Source organism: Hordeum vulgare, chromosome 4H (genome assembly GCF_904849725.1).
Source record: "Hordeum vulgare subsp. vulgare chromosome 4H, MorexV3_pseudomolecules_assembly, whole genome shotgun sequence".
Lineage (NCBI taxonomy): Eukaryota > Viridiplantae > Streptophyta > Magnoliopsida > Poales > Poaceae > Hordeum > Hordeum vulgare.
The window spans coordinates 578,562,161-578,589,167 of NC_058521.1; the positions used below are offsets into that span (position 1 = coordinate 578,562,161).

The 27,007-nt window shown below is 44.9% G+C and overlaps 1 protein-coding gene across 2 annotated transcripts; it reads right to left on the reverse strand.

The window, feature by feature from the left end:
- Nucleotides 1-1,616: 1,616 nt before the first annotated feature.
- LOC123449688 (transcription factor bHLH144-like) lies at nt 1,617-5,745 on the reverse strand. 2 transcript variants are annotated; one of them, XM_045126989.1, is made up of 3 exons: nt 5,479-5,745; nt 5,277-5,382; nt 1,617-2,644 (listed from the first exon to the last, which is right to left on the reverse strand). In XM_045126989.1, the coding sequence occupies exon 3, from the start codon at nt 2,540-2,542 to the stop codon at nt 1,826-1,828; it is 717 nt and encodes a 238-aa protein (XP_044982924.1). In that variant the 5' UTR covers nt 2,543-2,644; nt 5,277-5,382; nt 5,479-5,745; the 3' UTR covers nt 1,617-1,825. The 2 variants fall into 2 exon arrangements, with proteins under 2 accessions (XP_044982924.1, XP_044982923.1); XM_045126988.1 differs by having other exon boundaries at nt 5,277-5,387.
- Nucleotides 5,746-27,007: the final 21,262 nt, after the last annotated feature.

Here is a 27,007-nt window from a genome sequence, read left to right on the forward strand (position 1 = left end):
CTGACGATAGCCGAAACTTAAAAAACATTCACATCAACACTAAGGAACTTTTTCATGTAGAACATTTCCTTATTTGAAGTCATCTTACTTATGTTTTCTTGCATGCCAAAATCTCGTGTCAATAACTAACCCATGAACTAGGCGAGGAATCAAGGGATCAATGTCTCACGGCAAGAGTCCCGGATAGACTGATGCGGATGATGTTGGAGGAATGTAATACCTCCACTTGAATATTTCTTATACTCGAGTTTTTCAGAAAATAAAGAATCTGTCAAATAGGATATTAAGTTCGACTCGCACCACAATCTGCTTTATTTTTACCTCTTATTTAAAACAGGGCAAGAAAAGATAGATAACCCAGCTCGGTATGAAAGGGGAGAGCAACTAGTTAGCGAGCGCTCCTTCAAGAGCCTTCTAACGATCACTTACATGCGACGTCACCTGGCGCATTCTCAGCCATCGCCACGTGTCGCGTTCTGAGCTTTTTTTCGAATTTTTTGTTTTTCATTTTTTCGCATACGGTTTTTGGCTTTTGAGATGTTTTTTTGTTTTTTCATTATTTCAGTTATCCACCTGCATTTCTTAACGTTTGGACGCAAAAAAATTAAAATAAAAAACATTTTTTTGTATTTTTATAAAGCATGTTTTTTCTTTCAATAGAGACGCGGTTTTTGCTTTCGCGAGAGGCACGGACGTGGCTTTCGAAAACGAAAAATGTGTTTCCTATTTTTTTTTGGGTTGTGAGAGGTACGGTTTTGCTTCCGCGAGCTTAGAAACGAAAAAAAAACACATTTTCTATTTATTTTTTTGCGAGAAGCACAATTTTATTTTTGTGATAGGCACGGCCCTATCTTTCGAAAACGGGAAACAAGTGTTTCCTGTTTTTCCCGCGAGAGGCACAATTTTGTTTCTGTTAGAGGCACGGCCATGCCTTCCGGAAGCGGAAAAAAATGTGTTTCCTATTTATTTTTCTTTCGTGAGAGGCGCCTTTTTGATTCCGCGAGAGACACATATTTGCTTCCGCGAGAGGCAGTCACGTTTTCTTTTTTTTTCATTTTGCGAGATGTACGGTTTTTTTGTTCGATTTTTTTGTTTGTTTTTTTCATAGATCTCGATGCGAGAAATCCAAGTGTAAAAATGACTCGTGGTTTGGACGAACGGTTTAAGATATAAAACATTTCGAAAATACGAATTTACGAAAAAGAAAAGGAAAAACTCCCAGTTTACGACAAATGACACATATGCGGTGCATCATTTATCACAGTTTTAAAATGAGAGTGATCTTTGAAAGGAGCATTCATTAATTAGTGATTTTGACGAAAGGGGGTATGCACCCGTTTGGGAAAACGCCTATAGAGGGCTCTGAAGGCGCCGAATAGGGTTTGCGAGCGAGATATAGCATTCGCGCGATAGTAACTGGCGCTTGATGCACTGATTAGGAACTGACTGGCCGCATGAAGCATACACTACGGGTGATTTCCTAGAGCGCTAATATGGGTGTAAGTGAACACAAACGCTAATAAAAAAAGGCGCAACCGCTAAAAAGAACTAATAAAAGCGCAAAGAAAACAGAACAAATGGTAAGCAACTGTATTAGTGCGGGAGGCCAACGGGAATAAACAAAACCACGGTGTATATAATGGGCCTGATAGTTACAACACCAGCCGGCATCATTTCCTTTGCACTGATCCTCGAGAGCTCCACGAGGTGGTATCATGGCACGTACTGGCAGTGCAAAAAGGAGCACCAAACTCCCCGGTCTTGCGCCTCCATCATTGGGCTCCTTCAGTCGCCCCGCAATCGCATTGCCATGTGAGGTCGCTATCTAGCTTCTCGATCCGCGCGCCCCGTGCTTGTTGGCCTCCACCTTGAGCGATTTGAGGTACTTGACGGCCTCGTCCAGGGCGGCGGGCGTGTCCATCCGGTCGCCGCCGGGGATGATCCCCTTGAGCGTCTTCATCATCTTCCTCATCCGGGTTTTCTTCCTCTCGCCACCTCCGCCGCCGGCGCCACTCGGGCTGGCGCTCACCACGTACCCGGACCCCGGGGAGCACGTGGAGTCCGGCGAGCCCTCGCCGCGGCTCCCTGAAGTGCGGCCCGTGCTCAGCACGTCGTCCTCCTCCTCGGAGCTCATCAGCGCGTCGATCTCGCCGCTGTCCTCCTTCTGCCGGATGGAGCATTCACCGCCGCCGTAGTAGGTGCCGCCCTTGCTGTGATCGTAGGCGCCGCTGTTGCCCCCGGAGGAACCCAAGTTGTTGGGCAGCGACGGGTTGTACATCACCCTGCTCCGGTCATAGGTCTGATCAAAGATGACGTAGTTCTTGGGGCAGGCATCCGACGGCTGGAACTCGAGCCCGGTGAGCGGCGCCGGGAAATCGTGCTGCCTCCGACCGGCGAGCGGGTCTTCATAGGCAGCCGGCGCCGGCGCCGGCGCGGGGTACCGGTCGTTGGTGTAGTACGCTCCGCCGTTGCCGTACCCGGTCATGTCATAGCCAGCACCGTAGCCGTAGCCGCCGTACCCGTAGCCTGGACCCCCCTGCATCACTTCACCGTTGCGAGCTGCTCAACTCCTGGAGATGTGTATGTGGATGGGTTTTCTGCAGAATTCGAGAAGAATGGTGTGGCTTTCGACTAAGTATTCGGCCTGCAAGCAGTAGGCACGAGCAGACAATCAGATAGAAGTTAAAGGAAAAAGAAATTGTTGTCAAAAGGAAAATGTATTAAGCTGCAATCTGTGATTAAGTGTACATACAAACTAATTTGTGTGTGCAAATCCGACAAGCTGATGTAAAATTTAAATGTACTATTGCTCGGGTTGAGCTAGGCTTTACAAATCTAAACATGGTTCATCATAAGAGACATGTTTTAGAATAGCAGAGGTCAAGTGACTTGGCTAAATATAAACATATCATCAATTGTTTTAGGGGTCATGATTTTACTTTGTGGCCATTTCGAAATCCACTAGACATGGTTTTCAGAAACATGTCCTAGACCACCTTTCATGTGGTCTCGACTATGTCTTGCGTGTCTTACCTCCATCTGAACGGTCGAGTGGAATTTTACTTGGCATCCATTAAACATTGATGTACCCCTGGGTTGTTTTAGAAGGCGAATATCACATCAAATTTGAGCTTTGGAGCAAGTAATGCAGCTTCTCATGGAGCTTAGTTGTTGTGTATGGTGCTCCTCGGGAAGAATGTAAGCATGCTTTCATTAAGGAACTAGTCAATGTTTGTGGTGATAACCCTTATCCGATGTTAATTGGTGGAGATTTTAATATCATTCGTTATCATCAAGAGAAGAACAAACACCGTTTTGACAAGCGGCCTCTCATGTTCAATGATGTCATTGGCAATTTGGAATTGAGCAAGATTGCCCTGTTCTGTCGTCAGTTCACGTCGAAAAATATTCGTGTTGATTGTACTTATGGAAACTTTGACGTGTTTTTGCTACACCAATTGGAAATTTAAGTTCCCCCTTATATTGGTCCGGGCACTAGAACGCGTCGAGGTGTCGGATCATGCTCCACTTCTCAAAGACTTAATTAGTTCCGCCATCATGTCAAGACGCCACCATGAGTTTAAGTTCGAACTGGGTGGCTCGTGAGAGAGGGCTTTGTGAGTTGATCAAGAAAGTGTGGGATATGCAGCCTAGGGGAGGACGTCCATTCAACTGTCGAGCTATAAGATTCTCGGAATGCGATGTTTCCTACGTGGATGAGTGAAGCACATTGTCGGTTTATATTAGAAAAAATCTTAGGTTGTCTTCGATCAATACAGGTTCGCCAAAGGTAGGCTCTATTCGACGAAGTGAATGAACTTAAGTCAATTAAATGAGCAGAACACCCATATTTTGCACGAAGAGGAGATCGTGTGGTATCAGCACTAAGGCATTAATACATAATACTTCCACGTTATCGCCGTCGATTTGCGATGGAGGGTAGTTGACACGACGTTGCATGGCAGCGCGCGTGATAAGGTGACGCGGCTGTCGAACGAGAGGTGCATCCTCCTGTGCGCTGAGGCGGGCACACGTCTTGAGTAGTGTCATGAAGGTCGTGTATTACTAGTCCTTCCCTTGCGTGTATGCGGGGAAGTGTGTTGATGGGTGTGCATCGGTGCGAGTGTGTGATGCGCATTCCTTGCACGTGTTTCCTAGTGGGCCGTGGCGACTAGCAAATGATGATGTGGCAGGGGTGAGCCGATGGATTGTTGGTCATGCCAAGATTTTGCTAGCTAAATTACTTCCACTATGACCTCTTTCCTCATTAAATACATGACACATAAGCATTTTTTTAAATGCACTATATTACTAGCTAAGTTACTCCTACTATGATCAGCCTTAGACTCGTTTAGTAGGCATCCATGGGATGGCCGGACTGAGTGAATGTGGACGTGTTGTAGTATCGGTTTTCGGCAAGGTTTTTGTATTAATTATTCAATTTATTTCTTCTTTATAGACAAACATATGTCCTCTTTTTGCTCGAGTTATTTTTTCCATGGAATCAAGCAGGATAGAGAAGTTAGTGACTACAAGAACTGGACGAACTACAGATGACATGGTTATGTGAAACTACGACTCACTAAGGTGACAAATGGCCTTATGGATCAAATGAATTATTTTAATTTCTTGTGCCTTTTCTTTTTGACTTGGAATTTCATGGGCCTTTGGATTTATCACTAATCGTCAATTTGATTTTACTGCAGTACTATTCTTTATTTTAACTAGGCATTTCAAATTATTTTTGTACTATTACCATAGCAAACAAGCAAACGCAAACATGATCCTCTGTGCTGCCACTCACAAGCAAGTCCCATCTTTTGACCAACAAAAATGCAAAACAAAAGGGCACTACTGTAGCGCACACTTGAAAACGCCGTCTCTTTCTCTTTTGACCACTCACAAGCAACTTTGTCAACACGCCCGTGGACGTCGAGTTCCGTCCAAAATGTGGGTCCTGGTCATCACTTTACTGTCTGCATGCAACAGCATTTCGGCTAGCGTCTCCTTTCCTACATACTAGTTTTTTAAACATTGTCAAAGGGCTTCAAATTTTCATCCACAAATTCAGAAGAAGAGAATTGCCCAACTAATTTACCAAAAACCTATGCCGACGGACAGACATCATCCACAAGGAAGCTGCTTATCATTTAACAAGACCTACGAGATAAGATGATGCATGGTTCCCGCTGCCACTAGAAGACTGATGCTCAAAAGCTAGTAACAAGAAGAAATAATCTGAAAGTAAGTAATGGAACATTGTGCAAGTAGCTTACTAGTTTTCTGGTGCGCGAGGATCTGTGCAAACTCGCATCAATCTGTGGTAACACGCGAGGCGCCACTTCTCATAACGATCACTGGAAGAACACCAGCAGACGCATCCTACTCTGCATCACAGCGAAACAAGCCAGCATCAAGGCACTGCGCGCGCTCAAGCGGCGAGATGGGTGTAATGGCGGTGCTGTGTTGTGTGGTTACCAAACCAGTCGACGATGAGTATGAGCAAGCAGACGATGTATGATCTCTCAGGAAGAGTTTGCTTGCAGAGGACGAGGAAGAAGCAGAGCAGATTGGTGGAGAGCAGGGGAGGGCAGCGGACAGGGCAGAGAGAGGCGATGAAATCTGCTGGACAGAGCGGATGGATGGATGGACAGCACGGGGAGGGTTTTATACAGCGGATGAAGGCAGCAGCGGACGGCGTTGGATGCTGGGATTGGGTGTGAGTGATTCTTTTATGCCTGCACTCCTTTTGAGTAGATGCATGCAGGCAGAGGGGTTGGATGGAGGATGCGAGCAGCGCAGTCATGGAGACGAATGAATGAATGGGGCGGGCGGGGGGGGAGAGAGAGAGAGGGGGGAGGGGGAACGTGCGCACTCGATGGGTTCGTGCTCTCCCCGCCCGTGGGTGCGCGCGCGTGCCGCTTCCCACCGCGCCCAAAGCCCTCCAGGCGCCCCGCGACACACGGCGCCTCCCTTGTTTACTCGCGCGCGCGCGGGGCCCGTCGGGGCCCGTGGCCCACATGTCGGCGCGGCTGAGGCCGCCGCGCCGCGGTGCGTGCGGGGGTCGATGGGGGTGGAGGTGGGCATCGTGGCGGAGCATTCCAGCCAGCGCCGGGCGAGCACGCACGCACGCACGCCCAGCAGTGCGTCTGGGCGAGGGAAGCATGAGTATGGTACGTGCGGCAACGCGTGGGAGCCCGGCACCCGGCGGCGGAGGGGATGCTGCATTGCTGCTGCCGCCGGATACGATACGATACGATGCGCGTGCCCGACGAGGGCATCGATCGATTGCTGCTGGCCTAGGGACGGACGACGGTAGGGTAGGCGTCGGGGCGGGCGGGATGATAGCCGCCATCATGGCCGAGGGGTACTGGCAGCCGATGGACAACCGGGCATGCAAGGGGAAGTGGTGAGTGCAGATTCCCTCTGCAGAGACCCCGGCGACGGGAATCCCTCAATAGCTGCATCATTACGCCTTTGCTATGTTGGAGCTTCTCCAATAACTAATGTAAAAAATGAACCTCCAAGAAATTATGTTAATGCATTTTTTTTTACTTGAGATTTGCTCCTTGTGTAAAATAGGGAATCAAGTGATGCAAATATGCATCGCTTGGGCCGCGCGAGTGTGGATGTCAAAACCGGCAAATCTCGGGTAGGAGGTCCCGAACTATGAAGCTTAGATTGATGGGTTGCACGAGAGAAGGGGGGCAATATTACCCAGGTTCGGGCCCTCTTAAGGAGGTAAAAACTCTACGTCCTGCTTGATTATATTGATGAGTGAACGATGATTAAAGAGTTGATCTACCTCGAGATCGTATGAGCTAACCCTAGATGAGATAATCCCCTTCTACGTATAAGGGTCTCTGGTTTATATAGACACCGGGACCCCTAGGGTTATATGTTACCGGCATAGATCGGTAGTAGACGGGCCGAACTGGCCATCCTGCCTTGGAGTGCACGCCTGTCTTAGGAGCTTTTCATCTTGATCACGCAGTCGTCAGATAATCCGGTTCTTCAATGACGCAACCCATATGATCGGCCCATAAAAGATAACCTGACTCCTCGAGGACCCCTTAATCCGGAACTCCTTCAGTAGCCCCCGAACTGGCCTTCAACGCCGATGTGTGTGTTCTTCGGTAGTCGAGCACATACACAAATCGATTTGCACGGCGAGTTCCCTTTAAATTCGGCTAACATCGGCTTAGTCATTTCACTGATGTAGTGTTATCGAAAACAGGCATCATTAAATCTGGAGGCTATTAAAAGCTCAAAGGCGAATAGTACCTCATCTCACAACTCTTCTCACGAAAAGTCAAAAATAACAAATAATGAGTAAAACTTGAGTCGCGGCTCCAGGCCACTTTCCCCGGGGCACGTCCCATCATCAATAGAGACCGTGTCCCGTATTTAAGGGGATTTCGATTTTAAATGACCCGAGCCAATCTACGCACGCACAGTTGTTTCGGGAAGTGAAGGAGTTGGTGGCGCGGCAAGCGGAAACCTTTGGTTTCGCGATCTCCCTTTTTAAAAAGGGGGAAAAGATCTAAAGCCCACCACAGGTATGTTGGAAATATGCCCTAGAGACAATAATAAAATAGTTATTATTATATTTCCTGTTTCAAGATAATCGTTTATTATTCATGCTATAATTGTATTGGATGAAAACATAAATGCATGTGTGGATGTATATACAAAACAATGTCCCTAGTGAGCCTCTAGTTGACTAGCTCGTTGATCAAGGATAGTTAAGGTTTCCTAGCCATAGACAAGTGTTGTCACTTGATGACGGGATCACATCATTAGGAGAATGATGTGATGGACAAGACCCAGACTATAAACGTAACATATGATCGTGTCATTTTGTTGCTATTGTTTTCTGCATGTCAAGTATACATTCCTATGACCATGTAATCATGTAACTCACCGACACTGGAGGAATGCCTTGTGTGTATCAAATGTCACAACGTTACTGGGTGACTATAAAGGTGCTCTACAGGTATCTCCGAAGGTGTCCGTTGAGTTAGCATGGATCAAGACTGGAATTTGACACTCCGTGTGACGGATAGGTATCTTGGGGCCCACTCCGTAATACAACGTCACAAACAAGCCTTGCAAGAAATGTGACTAAAGAGTTGACCACGGAATCTTGTATCACGAAACGAGTAAAGAGACCTGCCGGTAACGAGATTGAAATAGGTATGTCGATACCGACTATCGAATCTCGGGCAAGTAACATACCGAAGGACAAAGGGAATGGTATACGGGATTGTGTGAATCCTTAACATAGAGGTTCAACCGATAAGATCTTCGTAGAATATGTAGGATCCAATGTGGACGTCCAGGTCCCGCTATTGGATATTGACTGGAGAGTGTCTCGGTCATGTCTTCATAGTTCTCGAACCCGCAGGGTCTGCACACTTAAGGTTCGATGACGTTTCGGTATAGTTGAGTTGTAGTTGTTGGTGATCGAAGGTTGTTCGGAGTCCCACATGAGATCTTGATCGTCACGAGGAGCTTCGGAATGGTCTGGAGGTAAAGATTGATATATAGGAAGTCCTGTTTTGGACACCGGAAAAGTTTCGGGCACATCGATATTGTACCAGGAGTGCCGGGAGGGTGTCGGGGAACCACCGGGAGGGGTGTGATGACCCAAGAGACTTGTGGTCTGTGAGAAGAGGTGGACCAGCCCCTGGTGGGCTGGCCAAAGCCTCTCTCAAAGGCCCATGCGGCTAGGAGAAGAGATAAAAGGCAAAGAACTTTTAAAAGGAAGGGAAGGGAGGAGTCCTCCCAAAGTAGTCCACCTTCCCACAAGGAAGGTGGACTCTTCCTTTGGTTTGGCCGACCCCTCTCCTTGGAGGAGGGGCCAAGGCTGCCTCCTCTCCTCTCCTCCTATATATACTAGAGGTTTTGAGGGTTTTTGAGACACAACAATGAGCCATGTGCTACCCTCTCTCTAGATCTGTTTCTACTCTAGTCTAGTTTTCAGCGGTGCTTAGGCGAAGTCCTGCTGGACTAGCTCCACCACCATCGCCGTCACGTCATCGCTCTGCCGAAGAACTCATATACCTCTCCGCCCCTCTTGCTGGATCAAGAAGGCGGCGATCATCGTCGAGCTATACGTGTGCTGAACGCGGAGGTGTCGTACGTTCGGCGCTAGATCGGGACGGATCGTGGGACAGCGGCGATTTGGATCACGAAGATGTTCCACTACATCAATCGTGTTTCTTAACGCTTCCCGCTTAGCGATCTACAAGGGTATGTGGATCCAATCTCCCTCTCGTGGATGATCATCACCATGATAGGTCTTCGTATGCGTAGGAAATTTTTTGTTTCCCATGCAACATTCCCTAACAGTGGCATCATGAGCTAGGTTCATGCGTAGATGATATCTCGAGTAGATCACGTAAGAGCTTGTGGGCGTTGATGTACAATTTGTTGTCCTCCTTAGTCTTTTCTTCATTCAACGGCATTGTTGGATTGAAGCGGCCCGGACCAACTTTACTCATACGCTTACGAGAGACCAGTTTCATCGACTGGCATGCAACTTGTTGCATAAAGATGACTGGCGTGTGTTTGTTTCTTCAACTTTAGTTGAATCAGATTTGACCGAGGCGGTCCTTGGAGAAGGTAAAATAGCAATTTTCATATCACCGTTGTGGCTTTGCGTAAGTAAGATGCGATCATACTAGATACCCATAACAACCACGTAAAACATGCAACAACAAATTAGAGGACGTCTAACTTGTTTTTGCAGGGTATGCTTGTGATGTGGTATGGACAATGACATGATATGATATATTGGATGTATCAGATGATCATGTTGTAATAGTTAAATATCGACTTGCACGTCGATGCTACGGCAACCGGCAGGAGCCATAGGCTTGTCTTTAAATTTATTTTGCGCTTGCAGATGCTCTTGCTATATCGCTAGGCAGTAGCTTTAGTAGTAACATCATAGATAGTGTGACATCCTCGATGGCAGCACAATGATGGAGATCATGGTGTGATGCCGGTGACGATGGAGATCATGCCGGTGCTTTGGTGATGAGATCAAGAAGCACAAGTTCATGGCCATATCATGTCAGTTTTTGATTTGCATGTGATGTTAATCCTTTTATGCACCTTATTTTGCTAAGAACGAGGTAGCATTATAAAGTGATCCCTCACTAAAATTTCAAGATCAAATTGTGTTCTCCCTGACTGTGCACCATTGCGACAGTTCGTCATTTCGAGACACCACGTGATGATCGGGTGTGATAGACTCAACTTTAACATACAACGGGTGCAAAACAGTTGCACACGCGGAACACTCGGGTTAAACTTGATGAGCCTAGAATATACAGACATGGCCTTGGAACACAAGAGACCGAAAGGTCGAGCATGAATCATATAGTTGATATGATCAACATGGAGATGTTCACCATTGAAACTAATCTCAACTCACGTGATGATCGGACTTGAGTTAGTGGATTTGGATCATGCGACACTCGAATGACTAGAGGGGTGTCTATTTGAGTGGGAGTTTATTAGTAATATGATTAGCTAAACTGAATTGTCTCGAACATAGTCTAAGTAATCTTTGATTTTTTTTATGTTGTAGATCAATGGCTCGCGCAGTTGCAACCCTGAATTTTAATATGTTCCTAGAGAAAGCTAGGCTGAAAGATGATGGAAGCAACTTTGTTGACTGGGCTCGTAATCTGAGGCTTATCCCCACGTCTGGCCAAAAGCAATATGTCCTTGATGCTGCACTAGATGATGCACCACCCGCTACGGCGACCCAAGATGTTTTGAACGCTTGGCAGTCCCGTAAGGATGACTACTCATTAGTTCAATGTGCAATTTTATATGGCTTAGAACCGGGACTTCAAATATGTTTTGAACGTCATGGAGCATATGAGATGTTCTAGGACTTGAAGTTTATCTTTGAGAAGAATTCCCGAATCGAGAGGTATGAGACCTCCGATAAGTTCTATGCTTGCAAAATGGAGGAGAACTGGTCTGTTAGTGAACACATACTCAGAATGTGTGGGTACTCTCACCGTCTGGCTGAGCTGGGGATTGAACTCCCGCAAGAGGCTATCACTGACAGAGTTCTTCAATCACTACCACCTAGCTATAAGAGCTACGTGTTGAACTATAACATGCAAGGGATGAATAAGTCACTCGCCGAGCTGTTTGCGATGCTGAAAGTCGCAGAGTTAGAAATCCAGAAAGAGCATCAAGTGTTGATGGTCAATAAGACCACCAGTTTCAAGAAAAACGGCAAAAGAAAGAAGGATAACTCTAAGAAGAGTGGCAAACCTGTTGCCCCTCTGACGAAGAAACCCAAGGCTAGACCTAAGCCAGAAACTGAGTGTTATTATTGCAAGAGAACTGGTCACTGGAAGCGAAACTGCCCCAAGTATCTCGCCGATAAGAAGGCGGTCGACGCCAAACAAGGTATATTTTATATACATGTTATTGATGTGTACCTCACCAACTCTCGTAGTAGTGCCTGGGTATTTGATACAAGGTCTGTTGCTCACATTTGCAACTCGAAACAGGAACTGCGGAATAAACGAAGGCTGGCGAAGGATGAAGTGATGATGCGCGTGGGAAATGGTTCCAAGGTTGATGCGATCACCGTCGGCATGCTCTCACTTCAGTTACCATCGGGATTAGCCATAAACTTAAATAATTGTTATTTAGTGCCTGTGTTGAGCATGAACATTATTTCTATTGGAAATATTCCCTAGAGGCAATAATAAATTGGTTATTATTATATTTCCTTGTTCATGATAATTGTGTATTATCCATGCTAGAATTGTATTGATTGGAAACTCAAATACATGTGTGGATACATAGACAACACACTGTCCCTAGTGAGCCTCTAGTTGACTAGCTCGTTGATCAAAGATGGTCAAGGTTTCCTGGCCGTAGGCAAGTGTTGTCACTTGATAATGGGATCACATCATTAGGAGAATGATGTGATGGACAAGATCCAAACTATAAATGTAGCACATGATCGTGTCAGTTTATTGCTACTGTTTTATGCATGTCAATGTATCTATTCCTATGACCATGAGATCATGCAACTCCCGGACGCCGGAGGAATACCTTGTGTGTGTCAAACGTCGCAACGTTATGGGGTGACTATAAAGGTGCTCTACAGGTATCTCCAAAGGTGTCTGTTGGGCTCGCATGGATCAAGACTGGGATTTGTCACTCCGTGTGACGGAGAGGCATCTCGGGGCCCACTCGGTAATACAACATCACAACAATCCTTGCAAGCAATGTGAATAAGGAGTTAGTTATAGGATCTTGTATTACGGAACGAGTAAAGAGACTTGCCGGTAACGAGATTGAACTAGGTATGGAGATACCGACGATCGAATCTCGGGCAAGTAACAAACCGAAGGACAACGGGAACAACAAACGGGATTAACTCAATCCTTGACATAGAGGTTCAACCGATGGAGATCTTCGTAGAATATGTAGGAGCCAATATGGACATCCAGGTCCCGCTATTGGTTAATGACCGGGGAGTGTCTCAGGTCATGTCTGCATAGTTCTCGAACCTGCAGGGTCTGCACACTTAAGGTTCGGTGACGTTTTGGTATTATTGAGTTATGTGTGTTTGGTAACCGAAAGTCGTTCGGAGTCCCGAATGAGATCCCGGACATAACGAGGAGCTCCAGAATGGTCCAGAGATAAATATTGATATATAGGAAAGTGGGTTTTGAACTCCGGAAAAGTTTCGGCCATTTCCGGTAGTGTATCGGGAGTGACAAATGGGATCCGGGGGTCCACCGGGTGGGCCCACCTACCCCCAAAGGGTCTCATGGGATGTGGGAGGAAGTGGACCAACCCTTAGTGGGCTGGCCGAAGCCTCCACTAAAGCCCAAGGTGGATTGGAGGTGGGAAGGAAAGAAACCCAAAGGTGGAAAAGGTGGAAAGGGTTTCCAAGTGGAGAGGAGGAATCCTACTCCTAGTAGGATTGGAGTAGGACTCTTCCACCTCCAATTTACGCCAAACCTTGAGGGTTTGAGGCTGCCTCCTCCCCTCCCTCCCTCCTATATATACTAGAGGTTTTAGAGGTAAGGGCTAATCCTAATTGCCACGTGCTCCCTCTACTTCTCTCTAGATCTATTTCTCCCCTAGTCTAGTTCGGCGGTGCTTAGGCGAAGCCCTGCTAGATTAGTTCACCACCACCACCATCACGCTGATGTGCTGGAGAAGTCATCTACCTCTCCGCCCCTCTTGCTGGATCAAGAAGGCGGGGATCATCATCGAGCTGTACGTGTGCTGAATGCAGAGGTGCCTTCCGTTCGGCACTAGAGCGGGATGGATCGTGATGGGATCGCGGGACGTATCGTGATGAGATCGCGGGATGGGCTGCAATTTGAATCGCGAAGATGTTCCACTACATCAACCGTTTTATATACGCTTCCACTTAGCGATCTACAAGGGTATGTAGATTCACTCTCCCCTCTCGTAGATGATCATCACCATGGATAGGTATTGCGTGTGCGTAGGAAAATTAATGTTTCCCATGCAACGTTCCCCAATAGTGACATCATGAGATAGGTTCATGCGTAGATGATATCTCGAGTAGGACACAAAAGAGTTTGTGGGCGTTGATGTTCAATTTGGTGCCCTCCTTATTCTTTTCTTGATTTGGCAGTATTGTTGGATTGAAGCGGCCCGGACCAACTTTACTCGTACGCTTACGAGAGACCGCTTTCATCGACTGACATGCAACTTGTTGCATAAAGATGACTGGCGGGTGTCTGTTTTAGTTGAATCGGATTTGACCGAGGCAGTCCTTGGAAAAGGTTAAATAGAAATTTGCATATCACTGTTGTGGCTTTGCGTAAGTAAGATGCGGTCATACTAGATAACCATAGCAGCCACGTAAAACATGCAACAACAAATTAGAGGACGTCTAACTTGTTTTTGCAGGGTATGCATGTGATGTGATATGGCCAAATACATTATATGATATATTGGATGTATGAGATGACCATGTTGTAATAGTTAAATATCGACTTGCACGTCGATGCTATGGCAACCGGCACGAGCCATAGGGTTATCTTTAAACTAACATTTGTGCTTGAAGATGCTTTTACTATATCGCTAGGTTGTAGCTTTAGTAGTAATAGAATAGGTAGCGCGACAACCTCGATGGCGGAACGATGATGAAGATCATGGTGATGGAGATCATGGTGCGGCGCCGGTGACGATGGAGATCATGCCGGTTCTTTGGTGATGGAGATCAAGAATTGCAAGTTCATGGCCATATCATGTCACTTATGATTTGCATGTGATGTCAACCCTTTTATGCACCTTATTTTGCTTAGAACGTATAAGGTGATCTCTCACTAAAATTTCAATATAAAATTTTGTTCTCCCCGACTGTGCACTGTTGCTACAGTTCATCGTTTCGAGACACCACGTGATGATCGGGTGTGATAGACTCAACGTTCACATACAACGGGTGCAAAACAGTTGCACACGCGGAACACTAGGGTTAAATTTGACGAGCCTAGCATGTAAAGACATGGCCTTGGAACACAAGAGACCGAAAGGCCGAGCATGAATCATATAGTTGATATGATCAACATGGAGATGTTCACCATTGAAACTAATCTCAACTCACGTAATGATCGGACTTGAGTTAGTGGCTTTGGATCATGCGCCACTCAAATGACTACAGGGATGTCTATTCGAGTGGTTGTTCTTAAGTAATGTGATTAGTTGAACTCATTATCATGAACATAGTCAAAAGGTCTTTGCAAATTATGTTGTAGCTTGCACTGTAGCTCTACTGTTTTAGATATGTTGCTAGAGAAAATTTAGTTGAAAGTTGATAGTAGCAATTATGCGGACTGGGTCCGTAAACTGAGAATTGTCCTCATTGCTGCGCAGAAGGCTTATATCCTTAATACACCGCTCGATGTACTAAACCCCGAGCGTCGTCTTTAGATGTTGTGAACATCTGACATACACGCTTTTGATGACTACATGATAGTTCAGTGCATAATGCTTAAACGGCTTAGAATTGAGGTACCGAAGACGTTTTGAACGTCACAAAACATATGAGATGTTCCAAGAGCTGAAATTGGGATTTCAGGCTCACGCCCTCGTCAAGAGGTATGAGACCTGCGACAAGATTCTTTGTCTACAAAGTAAGGGAGAAAAGCTCAATCGTTGAGCATGTGCTCAGATTTTGTGAGCACTACAATCGCTTGAATTGAGTGGGAGTTGATCTTCCAGATGAGATAGTGATGGTTCTCCAAAATCACTGCCACCAAGCTACTGGAGCTTCGTGATGAACTATAACGTATCAAGGATAGATATGATGATCCTTGAGCTATTCGTGATGTTTGACACCGCGAAAGTAGAAATCAAGTAGGAGCATCAATTGTTGATGGTTAGTAAAACCACTAGTTTCAAGAAGGGCAAGGGCAAGAAGGGATACTTCATGAAACGGCAAACCAGTTGCTGCTCTAGTGAAGAAACCCATGGTTGACCCAAACCCGAGACTAAGTGCTTCTGTTATAAGGGGAACGGTCACTGAAGCGGAACTACCCTAGATACTTGGTAGATGAGAAGGTTAGCAAAGTCGACAAAAGTATATTGGATATACGTGATATTGATGTGTACCTTACTAGTACTCCTAGTAGCACCAGGGTATTAGATACCGGTTCACTTGCTAAGTGTTAGTAACTCGAAATTATAGCTATAGATTAAACGGATACTAGCAAGGGTGAGGTGACGATGTGTGTTGGAAGTAATTCCAAGGTTGATGTGATCAACCTCGCACGCTCCCTCTACCATCGGGATTAGTGTTAAACCTAATTAATTGTTATTTGGTGTTTGCGTTGAGCATAGACATGATTATATTATGTTGATCGCAATACGGCTATTCATTTAAAGAGAACAATGGTTACTCTGTTTATTTGAATAATACCATCAATGGTCTTGCACGTAAAATGAATGGTTTATTGAATCTCGATCGTAGTGATACACATGTTCATAATATTGATGCCAAAAGATACAAAGTAGTAATGATAGTACCACTTACTTGTGGCACTGTCGCTTGAGTCATATTGGTATAGAACACATGAAGAAGCTCCATGTTGATGGATCTTTGGATTCACTCATTTTTGAAATGTTTGAGACATGTGAACCATGCCTATTGGTATAAACGCATGAAGAAACTCCATGCAGATGGATCGTTTGGACTCACTTGATTTTGAATCACTTGAGACATGGAAATCATACCACATGGGCAAGATGATTGAAGGCCTCGTTTTCCAATGAGATGGAACAAGAAAGTAACTTGTTGGAAGTAATACATTTTGATGTGTGCAGTCCAATGAGTGCTCAGGCACGAAGTGGATATCGTTATGTTCTTACTTCACAGATGATTTGAGTAGATACTAGTATATTTACTTGATGAAACACACGTCTGAATTATTGAAAGGTTCAAGTAATTTCAGAGTGAAGTTGAAAATCATTATGACAAGAGGATAAAATGTCTACGATATGATCATCAAGATGAATATCTGAGTTGCGAGTTTGGTACACAATTAAGACATTGTGGAAACTGTTTCACAACTAATGCCACCTGGAACACCATACGATGGTGTGTCCGAACGTCGTAACCACGCCCTATTTGATATGGTGGATACTGGTGTCCCACAAGCGTATGGGATCGCAGCAGTTTTCGAGGGTAGAGTATTCAACCCAAATTTGTTGGTTCGCACGACGGGAAGCGAAAGAATATTCTCAAGTATTAGCAACTGAATGTGTCAGATTCAACCACACCTGAAAGATTAGTGTCTGCAAGAAAAGTATGAGTAGCAAAGTAGTATGATAGCAACGGTGCGAGAAACGATCTGTTGACAAGGTAGACTATTCCTAATTGTTGTATCAATTGCACCAGCACGTTGACGGGGGATTATTCTTGAGAAGAATCCTTCCCTGGCTACGGCTCCAGAAAAGTCTTGCAAGTAGTAACAGCGAAGTAGCAAGGAACTGCAGTAGCAGCAGCAACAAGTAACAGCAGTAGAAACAGTAGCAGCAAAGTGACAACAGCAGCAAAGTGGCCCAATCCCTTTTGTAGCAAGGGACAAGCCTAGACAAAGTATCATAGTGAGAACCAGTAGTAAAAGACTCATAGGCAGTGGATCGGTGATGGATGAGTATGAAGGATGTGATTCATCATGTAACAGTTATAACACGGAGAGATATGTAACTAGCTCCCGTTCGTCAATCTAATGTAGGCATGTATTCCGTATGTAGTCATACGTGCTTAGGGAAAAGAACTTGCATGACATCTATTGTCCATCCCTCCCGTGGCAGCAGGGTCCTAATGGAAACTACGGGATATTAAGGTTCTCCTTTTAATAAAGAACCGGACCAACGCATTAACACGCGGTGAATACATGAACTCCTCATACTATGGTCATCTCCGGGAGTGGTTCCGGCTATTGTCACTCCGGGGTTGCCGGATCATAACACATAGTAGGTGACTACAACTTGCAAGATAGGATCTAAAACACACATATATTGGCGACAACATAATAGGTTCAGATCTGAAATCATGGCACTCGTGCCCTAGTGACAAGAATTAAGCATACCCAAGTAGTAGCGCATCAATCTAGAACATAATGGATACTAGGGATCAATCCCCGTCAAGAACTAACTCAATTACATGATAGATCTCATCCAACTCATCACCATCCAGCAAGCCTATGATGAGATTACTCATGAACGATGAAGAGCATCATGGAATTGTCGATGGAGAAAGGTTGATGATGACGATGGCGAGGATTTCCCCTCTCCGGAGCCCGAAACGGACTCCAGATCTGCGCTCTAGCTAAAGAACAGGATGTGGCGGCGCCTCCGTATCGCAAAACGCGATGAAAACTTCTCTCTGATTTTTTTCCGGGCGAGACGGAAGATATAGAGCTGAGTTTGGGGCGGTGGTGCCACGTGGGCACCACAAGCCTGCACGGCGCGACCATAGAGAGTGGTCGCGGCCTGTGGGCTTGTGGCTCACTGGCACGCCCCCTCCGATGGATCTTTGCGCAGGTATTTTTCTTTTATTCTAGAAAAAATCTCCGTAAATTTTCAGAACGTTCCGAGAACTTCTATTTCTGCACAAAAACAACACCATGGCAATTCTGCTGAAAACAACGTCAGTCCGGGTTAGTTCCATTCAAATCATGCAAATTAGAGTCCAAAACAAGGGCAAAAGAGTTCGGAAAAGTAGATACGACGGAGACGTATCAACTCCCCCAAGCTTAAAGCCTTGCGTGTCCTCAAGCAACTCAGTTGAAAAACTGAGAGAGACAAAAGAAAAACTTTGACGAACTCTGTTTGATCTTGTTGTTGCAACTATGTCTAACTCAAAACCAGAATTTCAGCAACATCACAATCAAACCACATAAGCAAAGGACATCTAGGTCTCACGGTAAACTCATATCAATGGCATAATCAACTAGCGAGCAAAAAATAATAAGCCTCAAATGTCAACACTTCAATCAAAACAAGAGGAAGCAGTACGAATAGATGGTATCTTGCTAGCTCTTTCTAAGACCGCAAAACATAAATGCAGAGCACCTTCAAAGTCCAAGGGCTAACTAAACATTGTAATTCAAGGCAATGAAGATCCAGTCATAGTCATACTCAACACAGTTAAAAGCAAAGCATAAAAATGACAGAGGTGCTCTCTAATTGGTGCTTTTGTAAGAGGAAGATGGCTCAATAGGAACATAAATAGACACGCCCTTCGCAGAGGGAAGCATTGATTTGCAGAGGCGCCAGAGCTCAAGCTTTGAAAGTAGAGATAATAATTTTGGGTGGCATGCTTTCATTGTCAACGCAATGACTAAGAGTTCTCAACATCTTCCACGCTACACATACTATAGACGGTTTCCAAACAGAAAAGTAAAGTTTTGACTCCTCCACCACCAATCAATCACACTCCACGGCTAGCCGAATCCTCGGGTACTGTCCATACCAACATCAATCGTGGGGGAGTTTTGTTTGCAATTATCTTTTCGATTTGAGCATGGAACTGGGAATTCCAATTACCGGCCCCTTTCTCGTGAATGATAGTGAATAAACACATATCGAGGATAACACTCCTAGCATGGAAGATACCAATAGCCCTCTGTCACCACATGAGCGGTTCGGGCATGCAAAACAGATAATTTCTTGAAGGTTTAGAGAGTGGCACATGCAAATTTACTTGGAACGGCAGGTAGATACCGCACATAGGTAGGTATGGTGGACTCATATGGCACAACTTTGGGTTTATGGAGGTTGATGCACAAGCAGTATTCCTGCTTAGTACAAGTGAAGGCTAGCAAAAGACTGGGAAGCGACCAACTAGAGAGCGACAACGGTCATCAAAATGCATTGAGATTAACTAACATTGAGTGCAAGCATGAGTAGGACATAAATCACCATGAACATGAATATCATAGAGGCTATGTTGATTTTGTTTCAACTACATGCATGAACATGCGCCAAGTCAGGCCACTTGAAACATTCAAAGGAGGATTCCATCCTATCATACTACATCATAGTCATCTCAACATTCATGTGGGCATCAAAGACAAACCATTATAAGCTCCTAGCTAAGTAAGCATGGCATAAGCAACTATGATCTCTAAGTTGTCATTGCAAACATGTTTCTCTCACAACAAAGCTGAATCAAGCATGACGAGCTAGTCATATTTACAAAAAAAAAATAGATCGAGTTCATATCAGCTTTTCCAGGCTCAGTCACTTCATCATATATCGTCATTATTGCCTTTCACTTGCACGACCGAACAATGTGAACAATAATAAGAGTGCTCGTGCATTGGACTAAAGCTGGAATCTGCAGGCAAACACAAGGGACAAGACAAAGTAATGTGGCTCTTTGAAAGCTAAACAGGTATGCATGCAAGAGCCACTAAACATTGTAACCAATATCTTCTACCTCGACCCAAAGAAAAGAAAACTATCTACATGGGAAAGCTCCCAACAAGCAAAAGAAGAAAAAGAAAATCTTTTTGGGTTTTCTCAAACTAAACAGACACACGAAAAGAAAACGAGAAAAAGAAAATAAACTAGCATGGATGATATAGTGGCAAAGTGTGAACACCGGCTAACAAAGTGAAAGCATAAGCAAGAATATAAAGTCGGTGAGAACACGTACTCCCCCAAGCTTAGGCTTTTGACCTAAGTTGGTCTACTCCCAAGGAGGGAAATAACCAGCTCCTGGGTACTCCGGAGTGGACTGAGGATGCCACTGCCGTGTGAGCTCCTGTGGCTCCCACTGATAAACTGGCGTCTGGTACTCGACTGGTGGCTCGGGCACGGGCACCTGTGGTTGGGGCAAACCCCAATATGCGTAGATGTCCGAGGGCATAATAATGTACCTGCATGCATGAAGATTGAGCAAAGAAGGAGCAGGCAAGGTAATAGTCTCACGAGTACCCTGACTAAATACCAGGTTATAAATCATCATTCTACTTATATCTCTATCAAGAAACTCATGGCGAACCATGCTATCATAATCTAGATATCTCTCGGGAAGAAGAACCTCTTCTTCCTCGTCCAGTCTAATAGGTATCTCAAAGTGTCTAGCAAGACGAGTAGCATAGATACCTCCATAGACAACACCTTTAGAACGGTTAAGGTTCAACCATTGAGCTACTATAGCGCCCAAGCTATAAGTTTTATCGTTATAAAGGGCTTCGTGCAAGACCGCAAGATCTGGGGAACTAAGTGACCCAGCTTTGCCACGGCCAATCAAACATTTTACCACAAATAATGAGAAGTACCGAAGCACAGGAAAATGAATGCTACCAGCTCTAGCGCAAGACACTCATCTCTCCTCTCCTACAACAATTGTAGCGATGAAAGCTTCCAAGTCCCGTGGACGAGGTTCATGAATATCCCCAACAAAAGGCAATTTGCAAACATTGCAAAAATCCTGGAGTGACATGCGCTGGGGGATATCATAAAGTTTAAACTCAACCATAGGAGGATTCTTCCTCGGATGGAAGTTAAAGCTTTGTACGAAGATACTAGTGAGGAGGAGGTTTTGCGGACACTTATCTTCAACGAATGCGGTAAGGCCTGCGTTCTCCACCAAGTGATAAAAGTCCTCATAAATTCCAGCGGCGCGTAAGAACACGTCGCTTGGCCATCCGCACGCTCGAACTTCTGCGACTCGAGGGACCGGATACCTGGGCTTATTCTCACTCCCATCATCCTTGGGGTCACGGCTTGAAGAGCCTCTTAAGAACCTCCTCATCTTTCCCCTTTTCTATCTCTGAAAATTTCTGAAATTTTTAGTAATTCTAAGGAAAAGTGAATAAGGCTCAATGAAACTCGTAGCAACTACTCCCACAAGTGCCTAGAGGCCATATCATGCATCAAAACTACTTGGGACCAGCTAGAATCAGCATGCTAAGCTCAAGAACATGGTCACCAAGGCAACAAAAATACGCGGAGTATAAGGCACTAGAGCAAAAACTAATTGGACCAATGGAGGAATCACTTAATAAGGAGTAATTTCCCCAAAATAGTTTGGAGAACGGTGATTTGAGCAAAGAGATCGAAATCCCAGCAAGAGGAGCAAGAACACGGGTTTGAGCTGCGAAACGATTTTTTCTGGAGGTAGGAGAAGCGGATGAGAGCAAGAATGAGTGGAGGGGGTGCCTGTGGGCCCCACAAGCCTGGTTGGCGCGGCCAGGGGGTGCCCGCGCCCCTAGGGCTTGTGGCCCACTGGTGTGGCCCCCAGACACACTCTTTGTCCCAGTATTTTTCAAAAATTCTAGGAAAAATCATACTTGATTTTCACGGCGTTCGGAGAATTTTATTTTTGGGGTACTTTTCTACCGGACGCTAAAACAGAAAACAGAGAAAACTAAAGTAAATCTATCATTTTTCTTCTAAGCAACCGAAGGTGAAAGCTTAAAACAGAGGTTTGTGACTCCTTGATTCATCCATCTCATGGTCATCGAAAGAAATCCGTCAATGGGGTTGATCAAATCCCCTCGACAAAACTTTTTCGGATCGCAAAAGAGAACGGAGAATTTTCGAATAGTCACTAGGTCACCTCAATGGGGATGTGTATATCCCCGACAAGCAAATCATACTTCATCTTGACACGAGGAATAGGGCATTCAAAGCTCCCGATAAGAATCGATGAAGTTTTTTCGATAGCATTGATGCAATGTACTCGATATTGTTTCTTCGGAAAGTGCACCGTATGCTCATTACCATTGACATGGAAAGTGACATTGCCTTTGTTGCAATCTATAACAGCCCATGCAGTGTTTAAAAAGGGTCTTCCGAGGATGACCGCCATGGCATCGTCGTCGGGAATATCCAAGATAACAAAGTCTGTTAAGATAGTGGTGTTAGCAACCACAACAGGCACATCCTCGCAAATGCCGATAGGGAAAGCAGTTGATTTGTCGGCCATTTGCAGAGAGATTTCAGTGGGTGTCAACTTATCCAGTTCAAATCTACGATAAAGAGAGAGAGGCATAACAATAACACCGGCTCCATGATCGCATAACGCAGTTCTAACGTAGTTGCCTTTAATGGAGCAAGGTATAGTGGGCACACCGGGATCACCTAGTTTCTTAGGAGTTCCACCCTTGAAGGTATAATTAGCAAGCATGGTGGAAATCTCAACCTCAGGTATCCTCCTCTTATTAGTCACAATATCTTTCATGTACTTAGCATACGGAGACATCTTGAGCATATCCGTCAAACGCATCTGCAGAAAGACAGGTCTGATCATCTCAACGAAGCGCTCAAAATCCTCATCATCCTTTTTCTTGGATGGTTTGGGAGGAAAGGGCATGGGTTTCTGAACCCATGGTTCCCTTTCTTTACCGTGCTTCCTAGCAGTGAAGTCATTCTTATCGTATCTTCTAGTCTTAGGCTGTGGGTTATCAAGATCAACACTAGGTTCAATCTCCACATCCTTATCGTTGCTAGGCTGAGCATCTTCATGAACATCACTATTGATATTATCATTAGGCTCATGTTCATCACCAGATTGTGTTTCAGCATCAGAGATAGAGGCATCGTTTGGACTCTCAGGTGTAGGAGCAACAGGGTTGCTAGCGCGCAGGTTCCTATCATCTTCCTTCTTCTTTCTAGGATGACTAGGTGCATCAGTGCTAACTCCTTGAGAATCTTGTTCAATTCTCTTCGGATGACCCTCGGGATACAGAGGTTCCTGGGTCATTCTACCGCCTCTTGTGATGACTCTAACGGAATTGTCATTCAACTCATTGAGCAAGTCATTTTGAGCTTTAAGTACTTGTTTTACCTGAGTAGTAACCATAGAGGCATGTTTACTCAGAAGCTTAAGATCGTTGACGTTTCTGTCCACACAAGCACTTAAATGACTAAGCATACGAGCATTCTTTTCCAATTGCTTGCTAACATAATCATTGAAACTCTGTTGTTTGGCAACGAAGTTATCAAATTTATCCATGCATAAGCTAGTAGGTTTATCAAAAGGAATATCACTCTCATCAAACCTACGCAGAGAATTTACTTCTACTACCAGTATCGGGTCATCGAGACCATGGATCTCTTCGATAGGTGGTAGATTTTTGACATCTTCAGATTTAATGCCTTTCTCTCGCATAGATTTCTTAGCTTCTTGCATATCTTCAGGACTGAGGAATAGAATACCTCTTTTATTCGGAGTTGGCTTAGGAGGTGGTTCGGGAATAGTCTAAGCATTCTCATTGCACAAGATGTTATTCAGTAGAATCTCAGCTTGTTCTACGGTTCGTTCCCTAAAAAAACTACCGTCACAACTATCTAGGTGGTCTTTAGAAGCATCGGTAATTCCATTATAGAAGATATCAAGTATTTCATTCTTCTCAAGAGGGTGATCAGGCAAAGCATTCAGTAGCTGGATGAGCCTCCCCCAAGCTTGTGGGAGACTCTCTTCTTCAGCTTGAGCAAAGTTGTATATTTCCTGCATGGTAGCTTGCTTCTTATGGGCAGGGAAATATTTTTCAGAGAAGTAGTAGACCATATCCTGGGGGCTACGCACACAACCAGGAGCAAGAGAAGTGAACCAGGTCTTAGCATCATCCTTTAGCGAGAAAGGAAACAGCTTGAGCATATAGTAGTGACGGATCTTTTCTTCACTAGTGAATAGGGTGGCTATATCGTGCAGTTTGGTAAGATGGGCTACAACCATTTCAAACTCGTAACCGTGAAAAGGATCATATTCGACCAGAGTGATTAACTCAAGGTCGATAAAGAATTCATAATCCTTATCGGTCACAAAGATAGGCGAAGTGGCAAACTTCGGGTCGTATTTCATCCTAGCGTTCAGAGATTTTTCTTTCCACTTGCGCAGAAGTTTCTCAACATCATAGCTATCCTTACACGCAAGAAAATCCTCAGCTATCTCTCCTTCCATAACATAGCGCGTATCAGGCATAACAGGCAATTCAGGCATAGTAGCAGGTTCTACTTCAATAGTATCAGCTGTTTCAGAAGTATCATCACATCTAGCAGCAACTCTAGCAATATGTGCATCAAGGGCACCTAGTGGCAAAGCAGTATCAAGCATAGCATCATCAGGCATAGTATCAAGCATAGCATCATCAGGCATAGTATCAAGCATAGCATCATCAGGCATAGTATCAAGCATAGCATCATCATAAGCATCATGGGCAGCAAAAGTAGAATCATCAAGCACAGGCGACATATCAAGATTTCTAGCAGGAGGCGAAGTTGCAAACTTACTCAAAACTGAAGGTGAATCAAGTGCAGAGCTAGATGGCAGTTCCTTACCTCTCCTAGTAGTGGAAGGCAGGATTTTAGTTCTTGGATCTTTTGGATTCCTCATAGTGATCAGCAGACGTAAATCCCAAGTGTCTCAGAGAATATAACTGTGCCTCCCCGGCAACAGCGCTAGAAAAAGCCTTGATGTCCCACAAGCCTATGGGATCGCAACAGTTTTCAAGGGTAGAGTATTCAACCCAAATTTGTTGGTTCGCACGACGGGAAGCGAAAGAATATTCTCAAGTATTAGCAACTGAATGTGTCAGATTCAACCACACCTGAAAGATTAGTGTCTGCAAGCAAAGTATGAGTAGCAAAGTAGTATGATAGCAACGGTGCCAGAAACAATCTGTTGACAAGGCAGACTATTCCTAACTGTTGTATCAATTGCACCAACACGTTGACGGGGGATTATTCTTGAGAAGAATGCTTCCCTGGCTACGGCTCCAGAAAAGTCTTGCAAGTAGTAACAGCGAAGTAGCAAGGAACAGCAGTAGCAGCAGCAGCAAGTAATAGCAGTAGAAACAGTAGCAGCAAAGTGGCCCAATCCCTTTTGTAGCAACGGACAACCCTAGACAAAGTAACGTAGCGAGAACCAGTAGTAAAAGACTCGTAGGCAGTGGATCGGTGATGGATGAGTATGACGGATGTGATTCATCATGTAACAGCTATAACACGGACAGATATGTAACTAGCTCCCGTTCGTCAATCTAATGTAGGCATGTATTCCATATGTAGTCATACGTGCTTAGGGAAAAGAACTTGCATGACATCTATTGTCCATCCCCCCGTGGCAGCGCGGTCCTAATGGAAACTATGGGATATTAAGGTTCTCATTTTAATAAAGAACCGGACCAACGCATTAACACGCGGTGAATACATGAACTCCTCATACTATGGTCATCTCCGGGAGTGGTTCCGGCTATTGTCACTCCGGGGTTGCCGGGTCATAACACATAGTAGGTGACTACAACTTGCAAGATAGGATCTAAAACACACATATATTGGCGACAACATAATAGGTTCAGATCTGAAATCATGGCACTCGGGCCCTAGTGACAAGCATTAAGCATACCCAAGTAGTAGCAACATCAATCTAGAACATAGTGGATACTAGGGATCAATCCCCGTCAAGAACTAACTCGATTACATGATAGATCTCATCCAACTCATCACCATCCAGCAAGCCTACGATGAGATTACTCACGAACGATGAAGAGCATCATGGAATTGTCGATGGAGAAAGGTTGATGATGACGATGGCGACGATTTCCCCTCTCCGGAGCCCGAAACGGACTCCAGATCTGCCCTCCAGATGAAGAATAGGATGTGGCGCCTCCGTATCGCAAAACGCGATGAAAACTTCTCTCTGTTTTTTTCCGGGCGAGACGGAAGATATAGAGCTGAGTTTGGGGGCGGTGGTGCCACGTGGGCCCCACAATCCTGCACGGCGCAACCATAGGGGGTGGCCGCGGCCTGTGGGCTTGTCGCCCACTGGCACGCCCCTCCGGTGGACCTTTGCGCAGGTATTTTTCTTTTATTCCAGAAAAAATCTCTGTAAATTTTCATGACGTTCCGAGAACTTTTATTTCTGCACAAAAACAACACCATGGAAATTCTGCTGAAAACAACGTGAGTCCGGGTTAGTTCCATTCAAATCATGCAAATTAGAGTCCAAAACAAGGGCAAAAGAGTTCAGAAAAGTAGATACAACGGAGACGTATGAGATACTATGATGTTTCTTATCGAATTACCACTATCGTTTTTGGGTTAGGCATTAGAGACAACCCCATTCACTTTAAATAGGGCCCCACGTAATTCCGTTGAGATGGCACCGTATGAATTATGGTTTGGAGAAACCTAAGCTGTCGTTTCTTAAAAGTTTGGGGCTGCAACGCTTATGTGAAAAAGTTTCAGCCTGATAAGCTCGAACCCAAAGCGGATAAATGCATCTTCATAGGACACCCAAAATGGTTTGGTATTACCTCCTATCACAGATCCAGAAGCAAAGTGTTCGTTTCTAGAAACGGGTCCTTTCTCGAGAAAATGTTTCTCTCAAAAGAATTGAGTGGGAGGATGGTGGAAACTTGATGAGGTTATTGAACCATCACTTCAACCAGTGTGTAGCAGGGCGCAGGAAGTTGTTCCGGTGGCGCCTACACCAATTGAAGTGGAAGCT